Source organism: Labeo rohita, chromosome 5 (assembly GCF_022985175.1).
Source record: "Labeo rohita strain BAU-BD-2019 chromosome 5, IGBB_LRoh.1.0, whole genome shotgun sequence".
Taxonomy (NCBI): domain Eukaryota; kingdom Metazoa; phylum Chordata; class Actinopteri; order Cypriniformes; family Cyprinidae; genus Labeo; species Labeo rohita.
This window is the reverse complement of record NC_066873.1, coordinates 28,780,019-28,796,505: the sequence shown is the minus strand read 5'-3', so window position 1 is coordinate 28,796,505 and position 16,487 is coordinate 28,780,019. Positions and strand designations below refer to the sequence as shown.

The 16,487-nt window shown below is 36.0% G+C and overlaps 1 protein-coding gene across 4 annotated transcripts in view; it reads left to right on the top strand.

The window, feature by feature from the left end:
• ak8 (adenylate kinase 8) overlaps window positions 1-16,487 on the top strand; it is a 33,156-nt gene that overhangs the window by 861 nt on the left and 15,808 nt on the right. For all 4 annotated transcript variants that reach the window (XM_051109473.1, XM_051109470.1, XM_051109472.1 and 1 more), the window contains 9 exons: window positions 75-159; window positions 518-567; window positions 900-1,010; window positions 2,824-2,892; window positions 7,792-7,873; window positions 8,038-8,109; window positions 8,533-8,736; window positions 12,090-12,221; window positions 12,611-12,700. In XM_051109473.1, the coding sequence (XP_050965430.1) occupies window positions 75-159; window positions 518-567; window positions 900-1,010; window positions 2,824-2,892; window positions 7,792-7,873; window positions 8,038-8,109; window positions 8,533-8,736; window positions 12,090-12,221; window positions 12,611-12,700 (895 nt within the window). The remainder of the gene's footprint in view (window positions 1-74; window positions 160-517; window positions 568-899; window positions 1,011-2,823; window positions 2,893-7,791; window positions 7,874-8,037; window positions 8,110-8,532; window positions 8,737-12,089; window positions 12,222-12,610; window positions 12,701-16,487) is intronic.

Genomic DNA, 16,487 nt, shown 5'->3' with positions numbered 1-16,487 from the left:
ACTAGACAATATTTAACAAGTTCATGATGATTTCTAAGACAATTTTAATCAAATAAACGATATATTTTTTTTAGACATTAGTGAGACATTTGATGGTGGACAAACCAGAGGACCCCCTTCAATACCTTATTAATTTCCTGAAAAGGGACAGTGTTGATGGTAAGGTTTTTTTTCCCTCCTCCTGTATTTGCACTATACATAAATCTTTGTTATTGTTTTTTTTTTATTATTATTATTAAATTAGGTAGAATTAAGGTAATACGTTCTTATAATAATACATTCCTTACCACAAGATGGCGTAATCGTGCATATTATCAAATAGAAAGCGGAACGTGAAGTTGGACGAGCTGTAAATATCCAAATATTTAACATTGTTCAGATTAAAAGGCAGTTTAACATCATTCCAGAATGATACTAACTGCCAGCTTATTGGTGTCAACTAGAAATATATTACTAAATTCAGTTAACTGTGATATTGCCTTGCATCAGTAATATATTAAAAATATATTTGTTCCAGTGCCAAGAATCATATTGTTGGGTCCTCCAGCGTCTGGGAAACGAACCATAGTAAGTGCATCATTTTAAGTACCAAACTGAGTAGCTCAGTAATTTTTTTGCCATTTAAACTTGTTAATGTCTATATATTTTGCTTGTTTATCTCTTTTAAAGTGTCATGCAGCATTGTTAGTGTTAGATTTATTTGTTTCGTTTGTCTTTTATTTTGTGCAAACTTTACTCAGTCTTGAATTATTTTTTTAAACAACTGTCATGTCAACCAGAGTTACATTTCAATCAGACATTCATCATAGTGACAGCGTCTGGCCTCAGAGCGTTACCTGTTCAGAGTATTTTCATTTCTGTCATTTTATATGTTGCTTTTCTCTTTTGTCTTGTCGCAGGCTAAAAAGTTGTGTGAGCACACGCAGGCTATTCACGTAACTTTTAGTGATATCTTAAAGGACGACGGTGACCTAAGCAGAGCTGCACAGCAGTACCAACACGAAAATCAGGTGAGGTTTACCATAGATTGTTATAACTAAATTTGCCTTTTTAGGAGGCCTAGAAGAGGGAATCTGCTTGTAAGATTGTGTGTACAACATGTTACTACTTAATTGCAAAGTATCTTGAAGGAAAAGTAGACTGGAATGCCTTGATCATGATATTCATTTTAGATGTATAAGTAGGAAAGGTAATGTTGTCAGCATTTGCTACACTCTCTGGATGTCGGTAATTGCTGTCTCTGTGGTATTGTAAAGACATAGAACTGATTTTGTCTGAAGTCTGATCATGCAAATGCAATGCAAGCTAGTTAGTCGATAAATCAGGAGAGTTGAATAGAATTAGAAGAAAAGAGAGAGATGTGCTTAGGAAAAGTGCCTCCCAATGGTTTAATTATTCTAATTATCCTCTCACTTAAACTTGCCATGGCCTTGAGTTTAAAATAGAACGATCCAAAAGATTCCAATTATTATCATTTTCACAAAATTCACAAAGGAGAGTAAGATGAAAGCAGCTGAGGATGTCATAAATAATTAGAGATTCAACAACATATTTGAATGTATTTGTTTAATAACAATTTGATTGTTTTGGTGGACAGTCGTTTACTATAGAACAGATATATCTCAGGTAGACTATCAGCCAAAAGATTTTTTTTTTTTTTTTTAAAGAAGTCTTTTCTGCTCACCAAGCCTGCATTTATTTGATCCAAAGTACAGCAAACACTGTAAAATTTGGAAATATTTTTACTATTTAAAATAATGGTTTTCTATTTGAATATATTTTAAAATGTAATTTATTCCTGTGATTTCAAAGCTGAATTTGTAGCATCATTACTTCAGTCACATGATCCTTCAGAAATCATTTTAATATTCTGATTTGCTGCTCAAAATCATTTATTATTATTATTATTATTATTATTATGTTGAAAACAGCTGTGTAGAATTTATTCAGGTTTCTTTGATGAATGGAAAATTTATTCAGAACCGCATTTATCTGAAATAGAAATCTTTTGTAACATTATAAATGTCTTTATCATCACTTTTGATCAATTTAAAACATTCTTGCTAAATAAAGTATTAATTTCTGTAATTTCTTTCCAAAAAAAAAAAAAAATGATACTGTCTCCAAGCTTTTGGTATAGTGTATAATGTTCCAAAGCTTTTTATTTCAGATAAATGCTGATCTTTTGATCTTTCTATTCATCAAAGAATCCTGAAAAAAATGTTCTCAACTGTTTAAAATATTGATGATGATAATGATAATAATAATAATAATAATAAATTCTTAGACAGCAAATCAGCATATTCAAATGATTTCTGAAGGATCATGTGACACTGAAGAATGGAGTAATGATGCTGAAAATTTATTTGATTTGATTTAAAATATATTCAGATAGAAAACAGTTATTTTAAATTGTACATATATTTCAAAACTGTAAAGTTTTTGCTGTACTTTTGTCCAAATAAATGCAGGCTTGGTGAGCGGAAGAGATGTCTTTAAAAACATTAAAAAAATCTTCCTGTTCAAAAACTTTTGACTGGAAGTGTTAAAAACACAAAAATGACAGGAGTTAGTTGGTTTATATTTCTGTTTGACTCTCTGATTTATATTATTTGATTTAAATTTTTTTTTTTACATTTACCCTCTGTGATTTGTTGTAATATGATGTTGGTCTACTCAACATACAACTTAAAGGAGTTAATATGTTAATATATAAGATGAGATTTAGATAAATTGACACATTTTTCTTAATTATTCAATTTGAATAAAACATTTACTCTCCCTTTTTTTTTTTTTATTGTTTTTATAATGTTGGCCTGATAGAAGATCCCCAAAGACCTCTGGAGGCAGTTGATTCAACAACGCCTATCAAAACCAGATTGTGTTCGACGGGTAAGTTGTTTTCTTAATTGCTTTCATTTTTTTTGTAATTAATTTAGAAATATTAACACTGAGCGTTTTTACTCAACTTGTCCAAAACGTGAAAAAAGAAAGCGAGGGAAACATATTTTCATCGTGAACTTGCGCGCAACCTCCGCGTTTTGAACTGCGTATATTTTTACAAGCGTGATGCCCAAATAATTTGTCGTATTTTTTCTTTATTTACACTCAACCTTCTATGATAAATAATTAGACGTGTGTTTCTGCGCTTCCCTTGAGGACTGCTGCGATGGGTCTCGGGGAATGCAAGACTGCCGGTGAGAGTTCTCGGAGAAAAGCTTTCATCACCAGCAGGCCCCTCACCGGCTGCCAGTTACATGTGATCTCAGTACTAATGCCACTTAAGAGCCTCACCGCTGAGGTGTCCGTTCACGTACACTCTCAGATCTCGCACCCTTTTGATTCCTCCTTTCATCTCTCCATCAAATCACACAATCAATCACGGTCTCCCTGATCGCGTCTTTCTCTGAAGTGTCAGTTTCTTCTGTGCGGCCGCACGGAGGAATATGTAAATCGTCCGACTCCAAACAGCATCTTCTTTTATTCCTCGCTAAACTCCGCAAATGGCTTTACTCAGCCAAGAATCCCATCGCGAAACTTTTTTCGCTTGGCATCCTTTAACTTTCACCTTTTAATCTCAGTAGTTTGTGATTAGCGACTGCTTTGAATCTAGTAATGGATGTTTATCCCTTCAGGCAAACTGTCTGATAGTATTTATCAGGTTATTTAATTATTTTCCTTCCCGACTGATCTGCATATGAGCGGAGGATTGAGGTAGAGTTTTTCCTCTGTAGATTTAGACACCTGACAAAGCATCTCTGGCTCACCATGAGGAGCCTTCATCTCATGGTCTCTTGCTTCGCACATGCTTAAATGGGCCAAAGAATGGAATGATTGACATGTCACATCACCACTGGAGCCTAGACAGCTAAGCTTAATTGCTCTGCCACTGATGCCTATGTGTGTGTGTGTGCGCTTGTCTACCTGTTTTTCCAAATTAAGCAACAATGAATGTTAATCATGCCTAATCTAGGTCATCTAGTTCATCTCCGCCTGTCACTGCTTCTCAAGCTGTCTTAATTCTTTCTCCCTCGCTCTCTCGTTCTCTCATGAGGCCGCTGTTTGTAAAACTTTAGACTTGTACTCGTGGAAAATGAAGAGAGGGAGCATAGGTAATGAATAGTGATTTAAAGTAAAATGTCAATTTAATGAGTGCCTTTCAGTCCTGGAAAAAAAAGACGGACCCTAACGTGAATGTGAAAAAAAGAACGAAGGAAGGAAGGAAAGAAAGAAAGATCATGGAGCGCATGTCACAGTCATCCGGATCCCTAATGAGGCCTCCAAATAAAGTTATGCTGTTTGAATTTGCATAGTGTCTATAATTCTATTTTGAGGGAGAAAAGAGGAATCTAAAGGAAAGTTTGCAAATGAAATGATATTGAAACTTTCTGAGAACACACAATGCGGATAATGCTTTACTGACATGTTTTACCTGATATTTTATATAAATATATAAATGTAACAGTTAAAGGCAATCGTACATTACCTTTCAGAAGTTTGTGGTCGGTAAGACTCATGCTCACCAAGGATGCATTTTATTGAGTAAAAATGCAATAAAAACAGTAATATTGTGAAATATTATTACAATTTAAAAGAACTGTCTTTTTTTAAAATATATTTTAAAATGTGATTTTTTTTTTTTTCTGTGACACAAAGCTGAATTTTCAGGAGTCATTACTCCAAACTTTAGTGTCACATGATCCTTCAGAAATCATTCTAATATGCTGATTTGGTGCTCAAGAAACTTTATTATTACTGTTTGAAATTAGTTATTATTAAAATGTTTATTGTTTTATTGGCTAATATTTTTATGGAAAGCATAATACCTTTTTTCAGGATTCTTTTATGACCTGAACGTTGAAAAGCATTTATTTGCAATAGAAATATTTTGTAACATTAGAATAATAATATGTGACCCTGGACCACAAAACCAGTCAAAAGTCGCACAGGTATATTTGTAGCAATAGCCAACAATACATTGTATGGGTCAAAATTTTGTATGGGTCAATTTTTTTTTTTTTTGATGCCAAAAATCATAACTTAAAACTTAATCAAAAATCATAACTTAATAAAAATTTAATTTGATATGCATTGCTAAGAACTTCATTTGGACTACTTTAAAGGTGATTTTCTGAATATTTTGATTTTTTTTTTTTTGCACCCTCAGATTTTCAAATTTGTATCTTGGCCAAATATTGTCCTTTCCTAATAAACCATACATTAATAATGGAAAACTAATTTATTTGGCTTTTAGATGATGTATAAATCTCAGTTTCAAAAACTGTACCCTTATGACTGGTTTTGCGGTCCAGGGTCACATATGTGTATATTTTCTATATCTCATTACTGTTACTTTTGATCAATTTAATGCATTCTTGCTGAATATAAGTATTAATTTCTTTTTAACAAATATTACCTTTGAATGGTAGTGTACATAAATTAACTAATTAACTTCAAACAAAGTGAATGTTTGATGTTTTTGACTTGTGACGTGTCTTTCAGTGTTTTGCACTGAGTGAGCACTGCATTTTTTAATTTTTGCAAGTTAAAAAAATTTCAGTATTTTAAGAAAAAATATGAGACTTCTTTTCTTTTCTGTTTCTTTGGATGTTATTTCACTTTGCGTTTTCTATATTAAAAAATAGAGCAAAAAAATAATAAATTAACCACATAATCAGTAGTTAACAGCTAAGTGAACACCTAATTAAGATCTAATTGCAAAAGTCAAGTGGAGTGTTTTGCAGCCGTTCACGCTGCCATGTTGTCGGTCTATTGTGTGGGGGATCTACGTGTTGGGGTCTGTGAGTGACATGTCGGGGCGCCGCTTCTGCTCCCCTGCCTTGCCTGCTGTTGGGCTGGCTGGTGACATCTGCTCCACGCATGTCCCTCCTGTGATAGCTGGCCTCACTGCAGATGTTCCAGTCCTGGGGTCTCTGTCTGAGCCCACTGCTACAGCACCACGGCCTCTTTTGAAGTGGGGATGAAACGGAATGAAACAAGTCGCACTGGGGCTCTGTGTTCGGATGTATGTGTGTGCGGGAGCTAATGTGTGCAGAGAGCGTGTATGTGTGTAGGGAAGTTTGACTGAAGCAAGTTTGGACTATCGGTCTCCTCATCAAACCTTTGAATGGGTATGTTGCATATCTGTATATAACTCTCTCCTTATCTGATGTCTGTGTGTTCTGTAATAAATATTATTTGACCATGCTCTACTAGAAATACTGGATGTCAGTAAACTAAACAGAAACAGTGATAGATCACACAAAAATGAAAATTATGTCTTTAATTACTCAGCCTTGTGTCGTTCCAAACCTTTAAGACATTTTCAGAACACAAATTAAGATATTTTTGATGAAATCCCAGAACTTTTTGACCCTGCATAGACATCAATGCAACTGACACGTTCAAGGCCCAGAAAGGTAGTAAGGACATTGTTTAAAAATCCCATGTTACATCAGTGGTTCAAACTTATTTATATGAAGTTACGAGAATACTTTCTGTGCGCGAAGAAAACAAAAATAAATTTAAGGGGCAGTGGTGCCATAGAAAGAACCAGTTTTGGTTCCTCAAAGAACATTGAACAGTTCTTAAAAAGCCAAAGAACCTTTTGTGTAATGTAAAATTTTCACGGCCGTTAAAGTTTCTTGATAAAGCCATAGATGCCAATAAAGAACATTTATTTTTGAGACTATACTGACATTTGTAATTCAAGAGTCTGTAGTTTGCTCAACACCTACCGTGTATTTTTCTTATATTCATGGCAGTTAGATTGTGTAGGCTAGAGGCCTTTCAAGCAATCTGTGAGTCAGGCCCTGCTCATGGGCTTCCCAGCCACAGAGGCAATCAAATGCTTAATGGGAAAGTAAGTGGGAGGAAACTTGCGTGCTGAGATCAGGTGAAGCAAAGGATAGGTTTGCCGTTAAAGATCAAAGCCTGAAAAAACAAAGGCTGATATCAAACAGACACTCGAAACTCGGCAGCAAAAACCCACAGCTCCTCTGATAATACTTAGATCTATAAATGTTTGTTGCATATATTTATTTATTTTAAGATTATTCGCTGCAGTAATAAGTTGGCCCCTAACAAGCACTTTTGGGAGATGGTTCTTTGACTGTTCTTTATTTTACCGCACCATTGCACAGCAAGCCTTGGGATTTAGGAGACTATTAGAGAGGAGGATTTTTTTTTTATGGATTTGTAGCTAATGAATGATATGCATGCGCTTTCCTTTCTTCTTATGTTATTTTTATTGCTAAGTGAGAAGTGTGGAAAGGAGCTGGAGAATTAGGCACATTTTCAAGGTTTTTATGGATTTAACCCTCCATTTGCCTCCCTGCATGAGACCCCATATGGGCCAGTTTTACTCCTTATTCATACAACAATTTATACATTCATTATTTAGACTGGTACAGGGCAGCAATTTATATGAATTATTCATATAAAATTATTCATTCAAAGCCTATTACTGTTTTTAAAAGTATTTTTCCAGGCAGGATATTGTTTTGCTTATATGAAAACAATTTTAAACAACAATTTAAGCACAGTAGCTGACCCTGGGGGAAAGCAAGTGCATTTATAGAAATGTAAACAGAAAAACTGTGTGTGCGTGTGTGTCTGTGTTGTTTAAGACAAAATGCAAGATTTCAGCTGTGTTAATTGCAGAAAGTGTCAGCATTGTCTGTGTCACCAGCAGAGTTGGACTCTGTCACCAGAGAGTTGGATTATTGTTTAAAGCAGATTGTTTGTTCCTTCTCGAGAGAAGTATGTGCATAACATGCATTGTATTTCCAGGGCTGGGTTTTGGAAGCCATTCCCAAGACGCAAGAAGAGGCGCTACGTCTACAAGAAGCAGGCATCACCCCAGATCATGTTGGTTAGTGGCATGTTGTCCAAACACTTTGTTGTTCCCAACTGAAAAACAAGAGGTTTGAATCAGGACTCGATAATGAGGCTGGCCAAATATCCCTCTTGGACTCGCTATCACTCCCCAGAGGACGTGTCAAACTCTAGCGCTTTCTTTTAACTCTTTCCTCGCAGTGATGCTGGAAGCTCCTGATGTCGTCCTGATTGAAAGGAGCTCGGGCAAGAGGATAGACCCTGTCACAGGAGGTAATGTCTGTATGATCATTACACTTTTCTTAGTTCAGAGAGTGGGACTGCGAGACAGGCAGCCAACATGCACCCTTGTTAGAATGCATTTCATTATCTGTGGACCTTGACAGCGCTCAACCTGTTTGCCGAATCCCAAACGGGCCCAGTGTGTCCTCAGGGTTTCGAAAAGCCCAGCTGTAATGAACAAAAGCCAGAGCTCCCTGCAGATTTGTGATGGTGCGAATGCACCATTTCCACATAATTGCCATTTTCCCTTTTGTTTATTTATGATATCTGTTTATGAATCTTTTTTAGGACATTCACTGTCAAAATAAATGCTGTAATAACATTTTTTTATATTTTACACACAATACTTCCGCTTAAAAACATACGCTGGTGTATAAAACTTGATCTTACCCACATTTCCTTTCCATGTTTTAGATGTATATCACGTCACCTTCATGTGGCCTGAAAGTGAAGAGGTTGCACAACGTTTAGAAACACCAAGCACACTGATGTCGGCTGATCTTATAGCCAAAAAACTGCAGCAGTTTCACACAGAAGCTCATGCTCTGAAGCGGACATACCACAGCTGCCTGAAGACCATCAGTGCTGACCAACCCCATGTAGACGTCTTTTCACAAGGTAAACATCACCACCTTCACCTGGTCTGGCACCAGTGCCATCCATCTGCACTGAAGGGATACTTCTCCCCAAAAAAAAAAGATATTTTGAAGAACTTTGGTACAAAATTTAACTGTTTAAATTCTGTCATTAATTTCTCACCCTCATGTCGTTCCAAACCTGTAAGACCTTTTTTCATCTTTGGTACATATATTAAGATATGTTTGATGAAATCCAAGAGCTTTCTGATCCTACATAGACAGCAATGCAACTGAAATGTTCAAGGCCCAGAAAGGTAGTGAGGATATAGTTAAAATAGTCCATGTGACATCAGTGGTTCAACCTTAATTTTATGCGTTGTGATACTCTTGTAAATGCGCATTGAAGACTGACACGGAAAAGAAGGAATTGTTGAATAAAATAATTATTTTTGTTTTCTTTGCACACAAAAACTATTCTCGTAGCTTCATAACATTCAGCTGAACCACTGATGTCACATAGACTATTTTAACGATGTCCTTACTACCTTTCTGGGCCTTGAACATGGTAGTTGCATTGCTGTCTACAGTGTAAAAAAATTGTTGAGTCAACTTAAAATACCCATTGTTACCCGGCTGCCTTAAAATTTTAAGTTCAGCCAACTCAAAAAAGTTTAGTCAACTTGAAATGTTAAGTTGCACTAAGTGACAACTTAGATATGTGAGATCATTATACAAAACCAGCTTTTAAGATTAACAAACCAAATTTTTTGTTTAGTCAACTCTAATATCTAAGTTGTCACTTAGTACAACTTAACATTTCAAGTTGACTAAACGTATTTGAGTTGATTGAACTTAATTTTAAGGCAGCGGGGTAACAATGGGTATTTTAAGTTGACTCAACAAATTGTTTTTTTGTTTTTTTTTTTATTCTCAGTGTATGCAAGGTCAGAAAGCTCTCAGATTTAATCAAAAATATCTTAATTTGTGTTCCGAAGATAAATTAAGGTCTTTCAGGTTTGGAACAACATGAGGGAGAGTAATCAATGACAGAATTTTCATTTTCGGGTAAACTAACCCTTTAAATAAAGTCATAGAGGGTCGGAATTATATATAGGTGAGTAAATGGAGACCAGATTTTCATTTTTGGCAGCATTTTTGCTATCCCTGTAAATTAGTGTTTATAGATCTTCTTATCAAGCTACCGGTTATCACTGACTTTGAGCTAAGAAATTGGTTTTAGTTGGTATTTTCTATTGGCTGCTAATTTATCAAATCATTTGAATTCAAAACATAGAATGTATCTTTAAAAATGTCTACAGATTAGGCTTAGGTAGGTCACCAAGTTACATTCAGAGCTTTTTAAACATTTCTACTAATATCACCTAATGTGATGAACCGAGATCTACCGCCCCTATTGGTCGGAGGTCAGTAGCACGGCGGCTGCATTCAGAGGCAGTGATTGACCTGCTTGTCAGGCACTCTGCCAGTCGAGGAGGTTGCCTCAGGCAGCTCTGCAGGCACAGACTATCCCATGAGAACCTGGGCAGGGATGAGCGGTCCTCGCCAATTACATTAAAACCATCTGAATACAACCTGTCTAAATATTATATCGCTCAACTTGACAAAATAATTTTGTCACTTCCCTTCCTTTAGTTGTGAGGTAGAGCTAGGCAGTGAATATTTAAACCTCTCTTTGCATACATCACTTTGACTGTAGCATTAGGCAGGTTAGCAGCATTTTGTGAAATTCATACCACAGTTTTTTAATAATAAAGAAGATGCATATTTATCATACAAATGAGTGTGCATGGATACTGATAGCCAGTCCTTCTATATTAAGAACAGCGCTTTGTCATAAACCAACCTCGGTCTATCACTTTCACAATATTTTGCCAGCTAAAGCTACATAAACATGAGCTGGGAGAAATTCAAATCCAATTTTGGACTGGTTTCTCTCGCTTTCTCATAGAAGTCAGGCTTATCTGGGGGAAAATAAAGGCTCATTTAGGCTTGTGGCACATTAGTATTAAATCCAAAATGCTCCATTGAGTACCTATCAAGGAAGCGGCCCTCCAGCCTAATGGTTTTGCGCTGTGGGCTTGATTTGTAAATTGTAGATTTAGGACAGTGTGCCATTATGCCTTAATCTTGACTTAACTGCACCTGATTTTCTTGATACGTCTAAATGGAGGGCATTAAATAAATATTTGAGATAAACTCTGCCATAAAACATTCATAAACCCATACTGAGGAGCAAACAGCAATAAGGCTGTCATCTTAAATCTTGATTAGCGCTAATTCGGCATGCGGTTTGATTGTAACGTCGCTAGTTTCCCCCTGACTTAGCCTTTTAGCGCATTAACATGTTTTGCATATTAAGCATTTATCATGTTGTTGTATAACAATTAGCAGCATAAAGGGTTGGATGAGAGGGACTCATTAGTTATGATTAGGCTGTTGTTAATCATTGCACATTAGAATGGCGTCTAGGCGCAGCTTCCAGACAAACAGCATTGTTGTGTGTGAGACCCAACTGCAAACAGATGGCTTCGACGTGGATGTCACACTACAAGCAAATGCCCCCGTGGACATGAAAGGAAGACTCTAATGATTAATTAATCAAGTGGCTTTATATTCGGTTTAGTGGCAATCTCTGTTTATGATCTGAGCGAATGGGCTGTCACCAGCCACACAAATGTGCTCTATTATCTTACTCCATTAAACATTCAATAGAATCTATCTGTGCCTGCATTGTGTTGTTTTGCATTGAAGTACGTTACGGTACTAAACAATCACCATAGGGGTGAGAGGAAATTCTATTTAATCTGTGTTTAGTTGCGCAAACATGTTTGGGGTCATTTCAAATAAATGCTGTTTTTTTTAAGTTTCTCTTCAACAAAGAATCCTAAAAAAAAAAAAAAAAAAAAGCAGCACAACTGTGTTCAGCATTTAAAAAAATAAGAAATGTTTCCTGAGCACAGAATCAGCATATTATTTCTGAATGATTATGGAAGACTTGTTTAAATTATTTTTGCCGTGACTGGAGTAGATTAGATTTTAAAATATATTATAGTTAATACAGCTATTTGAAATTGCAATAATATTTCACAATATTACTGTTTTTCTTACTGTATTAATAGAGCTGACTCTATAAATAGAGCAGTGATGAGCATAAGAGACAAATTATTTTTTAATAACTTTTTTTTGGGTATCTTTAATGCATTTGTAGTCGCACTTAAAGCTACATTTAAATTTAAGCTTAAATGTTAGATTTCTCATTTATTTGCCTGTAATGTTGTATTTCATTTGCTGAAAATGTGTTTATCTAAACATTTTGGCCGTGCATTACATATCATGTTGCATTCATTTGATTATTTTGTATTTATATTGCAGTGCTGAACTATGTCTGTACTCCACGTCACTCTCCTTCACCCTACACTCCCAGAATCCTATTGTTTGGACCCCCAGGTTCAGGAAAAAGTCTTCAGGCAAAACTAATTGCTCAGAAATATGGCATTGTCAACAGTAAGCTCCTCTTCAACTTCTGCCGTCACTTTTCATCTGTACTCTTTCTTAACTGCAAGCTTCAACATTGTTATAAGAGTAGTTTAGCCAAAATGTAAAATTTTGTCATTATTTACTAACCCTCATGTAGTTTTAAATGACTATGCTGTAATTTTTTTCTGTGGAACACAAAAGTAGACATTTTTGAAGAATCATTACGCAGCTCCTTCCACACAATGACTGTTTATGAATTCGGCGAGTCACAAGGGTTCAGAACAACATGGGAAAGAGTAAATAATGACTAATGAGTAAACCACAGTACAGTGTCCATAGTTTTATGTTTTGTTTTTTTTTCAAATTAGTATTTTAACTTTCAGCTTCAGTTCTCTCTTATATCTCTGTCGATGTAGTTTGTTGTGGTGAGCTTCTGAAGGCTGTGTCAGCTGATGAGAGCCATATGGGGGAGCTCATTAAACCCTACCTGGAGTCAGAACAGCAAGGTATGCCTCCTCACCTCCACTATACCTACTGCCAAATGGGTCAATCATACAGAACAAGTGAAACCCCAGTCTGTAAGCTGCAGAGTTCTGTTTCCTGCTTTTGACCAGATAATTGGACCCCCTACAGACAGAATAGTCTGGTCGGTGAACATGTGGTGCTGTATTCACGTATACAACATTAGTTTATGGTAAATGCATTCTGAATAATTATTATATAATTTGCAGTATATAATTAAGTAGACATGTTTTCCTACTTTTAAACAAAATCACAGCACTTTCTGGCTTCTTACCCTGCAGGTTTCTACTCTAGACAGCCAGTACTTTTATACTTTGAACACAACATGTCTTGACTCTCTGTGACCTTTCTTTCATCCTCATCATTGTTGTTTCCTTCCCATCTCACACTCTCTGTGTCTGTCCAACACCTTTCTTTTCTAAATCCCTCAGAGACCATAAGTAAATATATATCTATAGTCCCGCCCCTCAGAGAATGCATTCAGCCGCTGGGACTGCCAATCACAGCCTTTATCACAGCTCTGTCCCGAGCCACTCGCCTTGAGCAAGTTTTCATTAATTTAATAAAGATTCTCAAGGGATGCAAAGCACAGAATGTAAGCTTGCATTTCTGTTTTTTTTTATCTTCACTTTTTGACACCTTCATTGATAAGATAGTAAGGAGAAGACAAAAAATTAGGACAAAAGAAAGAACGGGAGTAGGAATGATGCAAGCCAGATTCAAACTTGCTTCGTTTAAATGAGCACCACATCATCTTATTGTTTTACGATTCTCATTCTTAGCATTAAATCAAATAGTTCAAACAAAAAAGAACATTCTGGTATCATTTACTCCCTCTACACTCACGTCAGTCCAAACCTGACCTTCCTTCTTCTGTGTAACACAAAAGAAGATATTTAAAGATAAAAGTCTTTTAAGATAAAAGTCAATAGGGTCCAAACAACATTAAACTTTTACTGTAAGAAAAAAATTCAACGTATTTTCTTTGGTTTGATACAATGATACAATGGTTGTGATTTATTAATGAAAGTTATTATAAAGTGCTACCAGTTCATATTTTATATTTAATGTATACAGTTGAGGTCAAAAGTTTACATACACCTTGCAGAATCTGCAAAATGTTAATTATTTTACCAAAATAAGAGGGATCATACAAAATGCATGTTATTTTTCATTTAGTACTGACCTGAATAAGATATTTCACATAAAGGATATAGTGCATATAGTGCACGAGAAAAAAATAGTTGAATTTATAAAAATTACCTTGTTCAAAAGTTTACATACACTTGATTCTTAATACTGTGTTGTTACCTAAATCACCCATTTGTGTTTTTTTTGTTTAGTTATAGTTGTTCATGAGTCCCTTGTTTGTCCTGAACAGTTAAACTGCCTGCTGTTCTTCAGAAAAATCCTTCAGGTCCCACAAATTCAGTTTTTTTTTTCAGCATCTTTGTGTATTTGTACCCTTTCCAACAATGACTGTATGATTTTGAGATTCATCTTGTCACATGAGGACAACGGAGGGACTCATATGCCACTATTGCAGAAGGTTTAAACGCTCACTGATGCTTCAGAAGGAAACGCAATGCATTAAAAGCCAATGCATTAAAACTTTTTGAATTTGAAGATCTGGGTAAATTTAACTTATTTTGTCTTTTGGGAAATATGTAAAGTATCTTCTGTAGCTTCTGAAGGACAGTATTAAATGGAAAAAAATGTGATATTTAGGCAAAATAAGAAACATTTACACATCTTCATTCTCTTAAAACGTTCACATGCATTGATTTTCCTTCTGGAACATCAATGAGCGTTTGAACCTTCTGTAATAGTTGCATATGAGTTCCTCAGTTGTCCTAAAAGATGGAGTTCAAAGTCATTTTGGAAAGGGTGTAAATACACAAAAATGCTGAAAAACCAAAGAATTTGTGGGACCTAAAGGATTTTTCTGAAGAACAGCAGGCAGTTTAACTGTTCAGGACAAACAAGGGACCAAACAAGGGACTCATGAACAGCTATCACCAAAAAAAAAAAAAAAAAAAAACAGCCGTGGATCATTCAGGTAACAACACAGTATTAAGAATCAAGAATATGTAAACTTTTGAACAGGGTCATTTTTATAAATTCAACTATTATTTTCTCTTGTGGACTATATGTACTAAATAAAATACTAAATAAAAATAACACACATTTTGTATAATTCCTCTTATTTTGGTAAAATAAATAACATTTTGCAGATTTAACTGTAGAAACCTATTATGGCTCCTACAGAAGTCTTGAGAGTGGACTCAAATTAAGTTTATTTATGATCTCAAATGAGTACTTATGCACACCCATTACGACTGTCAGATTTGTCAGAGCATGTTAAGTATCTTTTCAGCTCTAGCAGTATCTGTCACGTGCAACATGTTCATAAATTCATGTTGCGTGTTTGTTGAAGTAGCAATGTGTGCATAAGAAATGCTATGTAAATGTTTTGTTAGCTTGTATTCCGTTGCCTTGTTGAACAGGGCTGCGGTATCCTGGGAGAGAGGGATTTTTGTGCCTTCTCTCTCTCTATTTTGGCTCTCTCCCCCCTTTTCCTGTGACAGTGAGGATTTGAGGCAGAGAGCTTGCCTAAATAATTTACAAGTTGATTAATGGCCTCACAGGGGTATAATTAGGCGATGGAGAGATGGTGGCTAGTGTAACCAGTACAGTGCTTCTGGGATTTGAGAAGCCGGATTATTAAGCAAACCAAAAAATAGTCTTAGCAGAAGTGAAGAAGGAGAGGAAAGAAAGAAAGAAGAGGAAGCCTCTCCAGGCTGCCTGATGTTTGAAGCAGGGCTGCAGAGATAGGCAAGAGGCTGTGCGCGTTTGATGTGGAAATTGGACAGTTTGAAACCGTCGACTTTAATTTTTCACCAGCTGCGGGGACCCCCCTGGGTGCCAGCTTGCGTTCCTTAAAGAATGCTGTTCTATTTTCTCTTCACCCTCATTATTTGTTTGTCCTCCGCCGCTCTCGTTAATTTTCCTGCAGCATTACGAGCGCTATTCTCCTCTACTGTGCTTTCCGTCAGTCTTAAGAGGTGCCGTCATCCCCTTAAACAATTCGCTTATGTTGCCTGTCAGCCGGCCGTCGACTGCTTTTGTACTCTGAGAGGGACCCGTGAAATATCTTCAAAAGACAAAATGTACATACATGAATTTAAATGACACTGTGTCTGCTAATTATTTATCACCTCACATCTGAATAAACCCCCTTGATTTGATACAGATACAAACAAAAGGCACGTCCTTGACAATACCGCTTGATGATGAGATCACTGATGCTTAGCATGGAGATGATGTTGTTTCAGTTTTCCTTCAGACCATCTCCTTAATTTAATCCTCTTAATGGGGCACTCCAGCTCTCTAGATGCCCTGCACCTCAGTTCAAGTGAAACATTTATTTAGTTTTCTCTCTGCTCGTGCCCGTGTGTTTTTTAATCTGCTTCAATTAACTGTTTATTTGCTACTTTAAACCCTTAAAACTGCATCTACATCTTTCACATTTCAAAAAGTTCTCATGCTGTTTTTTCCTTCTTTCTATAAAGTCTTCTTCCAGTACCTGGAAGGAAGTAAACAAATGAAAGGCCTTTCTCACGTCCGTTAGATCTATAACACTGTGATCTGACGTCCTACAGGGAGGAATGTATACAGTTTTTCAAACAAATGCTAAGCAGGTGTGTTTGTGTGTGCATCTCATGGGGTAGACCCCCTCTGAACATCATGTTTACAGTATATAGGATGAGT